Source organism: Pteropus vampyrus, unplaced genomic scaffold (genome assembly GCF_000151845.1).
Source record: "Pteropus vampyrus isolate Shadow unplaced genomic scaffold, Pvam_2.0 Scaffold8, whole genome shotgun sequence".
Lineage (NCBI taxonomy): Eukaryota > Metazoa > Chordata > Mammalia > Chiroptera > Pteropodidae > Pteropus > Pteropus vampyrus.
The window spans coordinates 12,411,420-12,423,206 of NW_011888789.1; the positions used below are offsets into that span (position 1 = coordinate 12,411,420).

General features: G+C 37.3%; 1 protein-coding gene across 12 annotated transcripts in view; it reads left to right on the forward strand.

The window, feature by feature from the left end:
- Nucleotides 1–7,650, forward strand: part of TACC1 (transforming acidic coiled-coil containing protein 1) — a 73,839-nt gene extending 66,189 nt beyond the window's left edge. For all 12 annotated transcript variants that reach the window (XM_023519633.1, XM_023519638.1, XM_023538647.1 and 9 more), the window contains 2 exons: nt 1,684–1,804; nt 2,859–7,650. In XM_023519633.1, coding sequence (XP_023375401.1) covers nt 1,684–1,804; nt 2,859–2,927 — 190 coding nt within the window. In that variant the 3' untranslated portion in view covers nt 2,928–7,650. The remainder of the gene's footprint in view (nt 1–1,683; nt 1,805–2,858) is intronic.
- The last annotated feature ends 4,137 nt before the right edge of the window (nt 7,651–11,787 follow it).

Sequence of the window (11,787 nt, forward strand, 5' to 3'; positions counted from 1 at the left end):
GTCCTTTGTGATATGAGTTGTGGATAATTTTTCCAGTTATTTATCTTTTGGCCTGCCTGTAGTGTTTTTTAATATGCAGAAATTTATTTTTATGTAATGAATTTTATCAGTCATTTTTTTTACAGCTTCTGGATTTCCTGTCTTAGTAACAAATATCTTTCCCTTGCTGAATATAAAATATTCTCCCATGCTTTCTATTTAATACTTTCATGGCTTAATTTTTTAATTCTTAAGTCCAATGCATTTGGAATTTATCCTGGAGAGAGGTATAAAGGGTTCATCCAACTTTATTTTTTAACTAAAAAGTAATACATACTTGTACATTTGCTATCTTGTCTTTCTATTTATAAAACCTTTTAAGTTCACTCTTTTACACATTCTCACTCCCAGAAATACTATTATTCAAGTTCACTGTATATCCTTCCAGTCTTTTCTTTGTGCCTTTACAAATACTACCCAAAATGGCTTTGGACTTATTTTTATACATATATATTATAAAATACTGAAGTCATAATACAAGTTTCCTTTTTTACTTGGCATATATATAAATATATATATAACAAGTTTCCTTTATATATACACCTATTATATAACTCTATATATAGCCATATAAAGAAAATTCGTACTATCCAGTGTGTGTGTGTGTGTGTGTGTGTGTGTGTGTGTGTGTGTGTGTGTGTGTCTGTGTCTGTGTGTCTGTGTCTGTGTGTCTGTGTGTGTATAAATAAATCCTGGAGTCATAGTACAAGTTTCCTTTTTCACTTAATAGTATATCATAATCATTTCTCCATGTCAGAACATATAGTTCAGTCCAATTATTTTTATTAGGTTGTTTTATTTTTATTAGGACTATTTCATTCCTTATTGATGGGCATTTAGTTTCATACTTTTTTCCGTTGCAAACAATGCTGCAGTGAAGATCCATTGTGCCAAGTGGGAATTTTGCTGTGGATAGATTACTAAAAGGAAACTGCTGGCTCAGAGGGTGTATACATTTTAAATTATAATAGTTGCTATCATATTGCCCTCCACGAAGACAGTGCCAGTTTTTGGTCCCTTAATTAGGACATGAGCCTGTCTCCTGGCATCTCAGCCAACACGGGACAAGATTATCCTTATTAATTTTTGCCAACCTGATAAATTTTAAAAGTTTATCACTTTAATTTGCATGCCTCTGATTAGTAAGTCTTTAGCATCCTCTCATTGGTTAACATCACCTGATATTTATTTATTTATTTATTTAGAAATTTCCTTTTGTACCTCTTCAATAAAGTCACTTTTAGGACTATGTGCCGTAGGTGTCAGTGGTTAGCATCCTGCCTCTTTAGCTGCAATGATCCCAAAGATGATCCTGCCTGCTATTGTACTGGGTTAAAAAAACTTTTCTGATTGTTATAGAAACTGACATGTGATTCCTTCTTCTAGTGACACGAATTTCGAAGGATAATGTGGCTTTTGAGATTAATTCTACCATTGGTTTACATCGTGGAAATTTCCTTAGCAGTTGTATATAAGCTGAGTTTTTGTAAATTAAAATTGAATTATTTGGGTCACTGATTCCTAATCAGTTCTTTTAAGTCTGTGTCTCACAGATGTCAGTGATTAATATCCTGACTCTCTAGCCAGGACTGATAACTGTGTGTTTTTTATCTTTTTATTCTATAAACGAAACTCTGTAAACAGAGCCAATGAAGAGATTGCTCAGGTTCGAACAAAAGCAAAGGCTGAGAGCGCAGCTCTCCACGCAGGACTCCGGAAGGAACAGATGAAGGTGGAGTCCCTGGAAAGGGCCCTTCAGCAGAAGGTACGGAGAGGGGTGTGGTATGACCACAGAGACACTTGGTTTTCATCTTCAGCAGTGGCTAGCTTGCCGTAGATCTGGATGAAAGAGGCCTTGCCTTTTTGCCCAGACACTGATTCAGACGGAGACAAACAAGGCAAATCATGAAACTCCCAGGCATATTCATGGGCAAGGTGCAGGGAGGAAGTTCAGGGGGCCAAGCACTGCTTAGGCGGGCTTTGAGTCTCCTTTTCTTCCTTTTTGTCTTTTAGGTACTTTATGAAGCTGTCTCCCCCCTTCATTGCAATTTTACCCTGAAGGGGACATTTTGCAACATCTAGAAGTATATTTCGTTGTCACGACTTAGAGATGCTACTGGCATCTACTGGGTAGAGACCAGAAATGCTATCAGACATCCTGCAACTTCCAAGACAGCCCCAAGAACAAAGACTGACCCAGCACAAAATGCCAGTGGTGCAGTGGTTGAGAAACTTCAGTACATAAATAAAAATCAGTGGTAGCAGCGGTTTCTATTTCTCACTGCTCAGCGATTCTTGGGCTTCATTTTTTTGTATGCCTCTAGTGTTTTTCTCCCTGTGTCTCCAATTGTGTACTTATGCCTGTGGCATCCATTCAGCTAGGACAAGGTTCTTACCATGGGGTCAGATAATCCCTAAGATAGTGCTCCTGGTATAGTTGGACTCCAGAATTTCAGGTCCCTGGAGATACTAATGGATTGAGTGAGGCCCAAATACTTGTGTTTTTAACAAGTACCCCAGGCAATTTCTATGATCAGAAGAATATTTGAAAACTAAGAGATTCATGGACAAGATGCAGAAGGCCAGTGGCTATCCTCATCCTCTACTCAATTTAAGCAGAACTTTGTGAACATACGAACATTTTTCAGGGGAGAGGTATAGAGCTCTCCTTTCGCTAAAGGGTCTCTGCTGTAGAAAAGTTAAGAGCCACTGAATTAGGTGGTCTAGGTAGAATGTAACAAGTCTTGGGACTGTTTAGCAGTAATTGTCTTTAACTCAGGACACAAATGACCTGCATTATCATATTATTTGTCTTTCAGAACCAAGAAATCGAAGAATTGACAAAAATCTGTGATGAGCTGATTGCAAAGCTGGGAAAGACTGACTGAGTTTCCCCTCTTAGCTCAGTAGATCTGCATTTGGCTGCTTCTCTCATGACCACAATTATCTTGCCTTATCCAGGAATAATTGCCCCTTTGCAGAGAAAAAGAAACTTTAAAGAAGCACATGCCTACTGCTGCCTGTCCCGCTTTGCTGCCGATGCAACAGCCCTGGAAGAAACCCTCATATTGCACTCACAAAAAGAGTGCATCTGACAGCCCTAGCATCTTTCACAATTCGCCATCGATAGGTTCAGTCAGACAGGCTGCTAAGTTTGGGTTTGTGATTTCTCTATCTTTAATTTCTTTTAAAGTCACTTTACTTTTCCAAGTGCGTTAAATTTGTGATTTTATGGCTACTATTTAGGATCATCTCCTGTTCATCACCTGTCTGATTTTTTATGTGCGACCTATTTATTTCATCTTTTAAATTTAACTTTCAATATTAGCGGTTTTATTTGAGGAGATAATTTGGCTTTTGTTACTTCCAGTTTATAAACAAGCAGGGGCTCTGAGTACCCATTTATATATACATAGACACACACTCACACATATATTTACATATGCTGCTGTTTTTTCCCTGAAGCATAGTCAAATAAGACCTCTATAGAAGAGCATTTTTCCATAAATGTAAAGCCCTATTTTGAAATAGAGTCTTGGCTCAGAATGCTAACTTCAGAATTTGGGGGAATTGAAGATGTGAAGACCCCGGACTCATGTCTGTCATGACTCATAACCCTAGGCTCAGGTTTCACATCTAGGGAAGACTTTTCACAAATGTTTTGTTGCCCTGATATTTGGACACCCTTCAGCCTTGATGAATGTGAGTGTGAGTGTGGCCCCTTTGGGCTTAGTCCTCAGACTAAAAGTGCCTGCTTTCTGCAGGAACAACAGGGTGGGGCTCCTTCAGAGCTGGGGTTTGGCAAGGCCATCCTAGAGCTGTTTTATCTCCTCTGCTTCCATTTGTTATTACAAAATCAATATTTATTCTTTATTATCTTTCTATTTGAAATATGCAAAGAAAATCTACTTGTAAAAGGTTTAGATGATCTTATATAATTAAAAGGTAACTAGCCCCATAAGCAGTTATAAAGTGAAGAAACGGTTTTTCACAAGTGTGATGCCTTGTTCTTCAGATTTTTTCTTTAAGGCTGAAAAAAAAGTCTTTTCAGAGTTGATAGAATTTTTAACAAAATGGGCAGTAAAAATCATGTGAACTCATCCAAAAATCAGCTCATCGTGAATATTTTTAAACAACGGCCATTTGAGTACTGGAGGAAGGAAGCGCAGGGAGCACATCCATACTCACAAAACCAAATTCCTCAAGTTAGTTCTTCCTGGACTTGGTTCAGTCTGGTGGGGCCTTTAACCCCAAAATGGAAAGTTTTCATGTAGTACCAGTGAATTCCCTAGCATTTGATAGGTACAACCAAATCCATGCAAGTGTTTTAAAGCACTCTTTTGTCTTAATCTTAACACCCTGAAAGTCTTCATGGTGATATGCACTATATTCAGTACATGTAAGTTTTCGTACTTTTCTTGTAAAACTATTGCATGATCCAACTTCGACAAATTGTGCCTAGTGGAGAACCTTTATAGATCTTTAAACATGAATTTTTCTTTAGAAGTGTACTCTTCACACGGGTGCAATCTTTAGCCCCAGGGAGGTTAATATGTCTTTTAAAGCCAGAAGTCATGTTTTACCAATATGCATTTATCAGAATTGGTGCTTAGGCTGCATTTTAAAGCCTATCGTCTTACCATTTTGTACAAAAAAAGAACAACAGAAATGATCTATGGTTGGAGAAATGACTTGACAATCATTTGGGCTTTGAAAGCAGTCACTGTGGATTAATGTGAGTGCTGTGCTATAGTCATAGCAGCAGTGGAGTGTAAGTGTCTCCAATTGGTATAATTGATTTCCTCATTCAGTCCTCTCCTTATTAGGGAAATTAACTAAGTTTTGCAGAAAGAAACATTGCTAAACCTTTTTGCTACTGTGTTTTGGTGAGATATCCATGTTTACTTGTTTTATATTGATCTGTTGGAAGCATAGAAGGCTTAAAGTGATTTCCATTATAAATCCATAGTCCTCTTTTTAGGCTTGCTGTGTATTGAAAAAAAGTAGCTATGTGTTAATAACAGAAGTGACGACAATCCTTCCCTAGCACACTGGTAACAGAGACTCCCTTAAAAACTAGACCTTAGAAAGAAGCTGCTGCACAAGGACTACGAAAGGGCCCTTGTTAAGTAACTTTTGCTGCTGGCTTCTCAGCCATGACCATTACAAGAATGTGTTCTTCCAATTTAATAGGTGGATATTCTCCAACAAGAATAAAAATGTAGCTTGTGTAGCTGGCAAATCATGATAATTTACTGGACAGAATAAAGTACGTTTGTTTATTTTTCTTTAAAAATAAGCAAAACAAAACAACCTCGAACTTCTAGAACTCTGGAGAGTAAGAATATAGGCTAGAATTTTGGCCGCTAGGGGGCCAGATTACATGTTAGTTAGCAGTAATAAACTCTGTTACAAAAATGAAAAGAGATGATGGAAGTTGCTGATCTAGATTGTGGTTTGGGAGTATTAGGTGAAATTGTCGAGACCTTGGATCCACAGCCATTTCTTCAATTTTTAACTTTGCCTAAGTGTAGATAGTCTTTATCTAAAAGTATTTTAATCGGAGACTGAACAATTTGTCACTTGTTTGACTGATCAGTAACAGACCTCTTGAGATTTACTCTATTAGGAGAAGCTCCTGAAAGCCAGTGACCTGCCCAAACCTTTTGTTCTGTAAAACTGTTCTGGAAGTGTTGAGAAGCCCAGTTTTCTCATGTGGTTTTTAGCTTCTTCAGATGCAGCCCAAATTAGGAAGTGCAGAAGCACATGATGGTACAAAATGCTAAGGATCTGGCAGCCTTTCAGAATGATATGGAATCTAAGGGAAGATTTATGTTTGGTGTTGGGAGATCTCTCAAGTTGAATTTTCTTTCCAGCCAGTTACCCTTTCCACCTTTGTGCCACGCTTTTTCCACTCTTACACAAATACTTAGATCATTATTAGACAGCCCAGAGTTTGTACTGTTTGTAAACAGGGAGAGTAAACTGTCCCAGATGTGCCTGGGCCGTCCAAACACAGCCAGTGAAGCGCTCACTTTAAGGGAACTAAGGGCTCAATGGTGCCTCTCAAACTCAAAATGGAATTTTTAAAGAGTAAGCATTGGTGATCTGTGTACACAAGTTGGAAATGATTCAGCACATCCCTTTCTAGTGGTCTAAAAGCTCTAAAGCTCCCTTTTTGTTTCCTTTTGTTGTTTTTTTTTACCACAATTAGTAGCCATCTCATGAACTGTACACGACTGTTGTGTCTTCTTTGTAGTTTTGTGACCATGCGAGCTTGCTCTTGGACTTGAGTTTCTTTATCCTCTTGTTGGGAAAAGAGAAACTAGATGTTGAAAGAGTAAATAATTCAGGCAAAGGAGTCTAAAGTAAAACTGTATATATTCTGAAGAATTTAAAAGATAGCAGATTATTATATGCTTACTAAAGAACAGATATAGTCTGGGAATCCCAGATGTCAAGCCAAAGGTCTAAGAAGTCATCTTCAAAGATTTTAATAAAGAAAGATTTTGAGGAGACTTCTGTCCAAAAAGGTTTGGCTGGCCTCCAGATTCTAGTGATTTTTAAAAAGCAATTTATTATTTAAACCTTGAGTCTTCCCTATAGTAAAGGTAAAGAAATTGGACACTTCTAAGGATATCCTCTGGAAGATAATAAAAATGACAGCATTTCCAGGGAAGACTCACTCCCCAGTGCCCAGAGCTAGCATTTTGGAGACTAAAGATTGCACTTTTCATAGTTCTTTGTCCAAATGCAGTCCCATTTCTGTGCCTCTTAGCATGCCATTAGATTTGGACAAACAAGATTCCTAAGGAATGACTTTATTAACTATAATATGGTTACAGCTATTACATATATATATATATATTCTGATTATAGTTCTAATATGGAGATGCTACGTGTGATGCTTGCAGTCTTAACTCATTTGGAGGAGGCCAGGCATGGAGCTGAGATGTGGTTTGAACCTTCCCTATATTGATTCTTCACTTTAGAACTGTAAACAGTTCTCCCCCTCTGCCTTTTAGTGGTTATATGAAATGTACCCCCAAAATAATTTCATAGTCATATTGTTAATTAATATTCTATATTTATGAATAATTTTCAAGTGGACATTTAAAAATCTGAACTCAGAAACCATCCCCAGTCCAGATACAGGGCAGTCTGTAGGTCACCACACCCTCAGCCTCAGCCTCGGTCCTTCTTACCCAATGGGATGAGATCCAGGCATTTCTTTTAAATCTCAGAGGTAGCAGTAAACCTTTCAGTGTTGCTGTTAGCAAGTGTGTGTTTGCCAGTAGATACTCATTTGTACTAATGTGCCAACAAGTAAATGTTAATTGCACATCTGCTTCCACTGTGTCCCCATGGGTGCCATGAAGTGTGTGAGGAGCCTCTCGTCTGGAGGAATGAACGCTGCATTGACTACTGCTATCAGGACTGTGTTGTATGGAATAATCATCTACATAAATTTTATATGCACAGTAATTTCTCTTTTCTATGTCAGGTAAATATTTGTAAAAGTTATACTCACACAAATGAAATTATTATAATGATTACTAATATATTTTTTCCATGTTTCATTGCCTGAATAAAAACTGTTTACCACTGTTAGATTTGGGTGTATGTATACCTTTTTATCCCCTAGTTATAAGTCGTTTTGTCCCCAAGTGAAAATTTATGACAGCCTCATTTTTATGAGCTCCAGTCTAAAAATGGAAAAGATGACATTTTTGCTGCACTCATTCTGTGGGATTTTATGCATTTGGTTGGGTGTGTAATTAAAAACAAAACAAACTTTTTAATTTGGACCTTACAGTATAAATTTTCGTGGTTTAGCATCTGTGCAAACAAAGTATTTAATTGGGTGCTTCTTGGTTTTGCTTGTCTTCCCTGGTATTTTTCAAGTCATAAGAATCTAAGTCACTCCAAACTTTCTGACTTGTTGAAGGACACAGGATAAGCCAGAACTGTAAACATTGCAGAATGACCCACACAGAAAATAGTTGACATTTTGTGTCTCTTCTAGGTTAATACCAGAAAAACATTTTCAGTATTACCCAGGCCAACTCTCTTTCTAAAGGGATGGGAGACTGGGGAGGAAATTTCATTAGTTTTATTACAGAAAAAGATAAATTAAGAGGCTCCTTTTTACAACTTAGGTAAGGATCCACTAAGAAAAATCAGCACTGTCATTTCCTTATTATTTACCACATCTTAAGACATCACAGCCTATAAAATTCCTAAAAAGAACATTTTTCACACTAGTGTGTTCTTGAACTGCCAAGAAGGGAATACTATAAAATGACTGGAGGAGGGGGTACTGCCATTTACTGAATGCTAAAGACAGTAGAAATCTCATCATTTTCCAAGAATTATTGGGAAGAATAAGATGGAAATTACCTTTCTATTCTTTTACAGAATTTTATTCTTAGGTGAGACTACTTCATGTTTTTACACTTTTACAAATAGAATATCATGGGATCATTTTAGTGAGTACAAATCAGTATTTTGAGAGAAAATATCAGAATGCATTCGCAAGTTATTCATGAAATTTGTTTCAGATGTAGGTGTGTATGTACTAGGTCATAAAAATTAGTTTTTGCTATGGCTAGTGGTCAAATTATGAAAAAACTTGATCTACTAAAGTTAATTATTTTACAAGTAAAGAAACAGCCCAGAGAGAAGTGATGTGGCCAAGACTGCATGGCATGTGTGTTAGTGAACATTGTCACCCTCACTCAAAATGGGCAACAAAATTGCCGCTTAGTCCTTTTCAAGCTCTTCGAATTCTCCTAGATTTGGATAGTATTATGTTTATATCATTTTGTAAGTTTGTAGGTATTTAAGGACCAATCAAAACCAAATACCTTTTTTCTACATTCATTCATTTATCAAATAGTGCATTTGCAGTGTTTAAAGTGAAACACGCAAAGTTTCTGAGGCTAGTTAGCTAAAGAAAATTGTTTTCAAGTTTCAAACTTCACTGAAATACGAAATATACTAATTAAATCTTTTCCCCCCCCCAGAAGAAAGTTGTCTCTATTCTACATTTCATAGCCCAATTGTGGCTTGTAGGTTATTTTATCTAAGTGCTTGAGAATGGGGACACAATGGTCCTTACAATCTAATTATTAGAGAAATCTAACCCCCAAACAAGACAAAATGGCATAGAATTGTTAAATCATGTGACACAGACTAAGTGCTAAAGGCTTCTAGGAGAAGGCACTATATAGTAAGGAAGGACACACCAGGTTGTGTAGAATAACACTCTGGGCACAGCCTGTTTTCAGATCCCAGCCTCAGGTGTTTCATCGGCCCAGGCTTCAGTTTTTAACCTTGGGGATAATAGTTCCCACCTCCTGAGATGGTAATGAGGACTCAGCAATAATGCTTGCATTGTGCCTAGCCCTTGGGTCCTTAATAAATGATAGCGATTATCATCACCTAAAACTTCAAGTTTATAAAATTTTCAAATTTTCTAAGCCCCATTAGAATGAAATGACTTTGCTATTAGTTTTATTAGACATCTAAAAATAACAAAGCTTTGGAAACTTAAAGAGTTACCTTTTTTTTTTTTTGAGATTAGTAGAAGTGGAAGATTAGGAGGAGTGGAAGATTAGCTGAAGATGGAGGCCAACGTTGGGGTGATTGAGCTATTAAATAGAGAATGGAAGTCACTGTGTTTTCCAGACAATTCCAAGACTCTCCAACACTGTACCAGCAATAAAATAATAGGTTTCTATGATCTCTATTTTCCTTTGCCAAAATATGTACATCCTTTGAAGTTTGGTTCTCATGGAAATATATATGCAAGAACATACTGAAGATATAACTCAGTTAACAGAACTTCATTTTTTAGCCAATTTAAAGGAAAGAGTAATTGAAATTTGAATTTTCTATGTTCATGTGCCTTTACAAACACATCAGATTAACAATTCCATATAGGTGTAATTGTTTTATGGTATCGTAGGTGGAATTTTTTGTTTGTTTAATCAGCAGGGGAAAATGAAGCTAAAAAAACATAACATCAGCCAATTAGCTGGGAAGGTGGAGCAGGCACGTGAACCCAGGTCTCACTGATCTCAAATCCCATTCTCCTTAAGGCTACTCCATGTCGGGGCATACTTCAAAAGGGCAAAGAGGGTCTTTGTAATCACTAAATGAATTTTCTTGCTCCTTTCTCATCTCAAGTGGGAATATTTCAATGGATATCAGAGAAACCTTTGCAGAATCTAGTCATCAAATTTCAATAGCATGAGAACATGAAACCAATCAAAGATGCATAATTTGTTACCGTATTGGAAGGGTGCTGTTAAGGGAAAACAAAACTTGTATTCTTCCTTTCAGGCCTCCTTGTTCTGCAGAAAGATCTTTGGCATGGAAAGCTGAGATGGGTTCTAGTTCTAGTTTTTGCCAACTTCATTGGGCTGGCCCTTAACACCCTCATATGGACCGAAAACGCTAGGAGGTTCCTTCCTGTGATTGTGTGATTTCATATATCTGTTAAAGGTGCTAACTATAAGGCAAAAGATCCCCCAGATTCTCTGTCAAAATAATTCTGAAAATGCCTGTCTTGAGATATATTGACAATAGTAGACTTGCCACAAGATGGTGAGTCCCTAGGACTTTGTGCCACGTTCACTGTGGCTGCAGCATTCAGAGAGGTGAATGCCCACATCACACAGGAAGGGAAGAGTCCTGGGCTCAAGCCCCAAACCAACATCCAACTCTGCTCCCATTTTCTCGGGCTGACTGCTCCAGTTTGAACCTCAGTTTTGTTCGCAGGATGAAGAAGCTAGGTTATATCCTCAGGCTTTTCTCAAGAGTGAGAATGTCATTACAGCCCAACACTCCTATGACTTAAGTTCGCACACATTAAACACATTAAACATGGCAGACTCAGTAGTTCAGCTGCATGCTTTGTGAGGATGGCAAGCCTGTGCTGTCTGCGTTTCTGAGAATAAATTGACAAAATGCTGAGTTCTAAAGAAGTATAAACTCATGATCACAAATATTCAACATAAGACTTAGAAGGGCATTTTTGTTCTAGACACCGAAAATAACAGCACAATTAGCTAATTTGGTGCATTCAGGCATAATCCCAACATTTTACTAAAATCTTCAAGAGTCCAGACAGACCAGTCCAGACCTCATGGTGATGTGCAATAATCAATGTGTCTTCTATTTCAACAAAAGACTTAGAACTTACTACAATTTGTCCTTTTTATTTTTGACGTCCTGATTTTTCCAGACACTTTTTCTTTCTTTCAGTTAGTTGATCTTTGTACTACCAGCAATTTTCAGCAAAAATAAGATGTCTAAAATATGATTTTATTTCCTGCATCAATTTCCAGTGCAAATGTGTATGAATGGTCACCGGGGGCTCCATTCCCAAAGACTTACTGTCTTTAGAGCCATGTTTTTCAAACTGCAGGTCAAAACCTATTTTAGAAGTTATTAATCAGAAGAGAATAAAAGAGTGCTTGTTGTAAGAGTAAATAGTGAAGGTAAGTAGTGTTTCACGGAACTTTCATTTCACTTGCATGCATATATGCGTACTGGGTTGCAATTTTAAATGTCTGAGGTTGGGGGCCTGAAGAGTTAAAAAAAAGTTTTGAAAGTTTGAAAGCCACTTGCTTTAGGTTATGTGGGAGAGGGGTTGTTGAATCAGTTAAGGGTTTCATGGGAGTGAAAAATACGATTGCAATACCCATCGTCTAAAAGTAAGTTACAGAGTTAGAACACTTA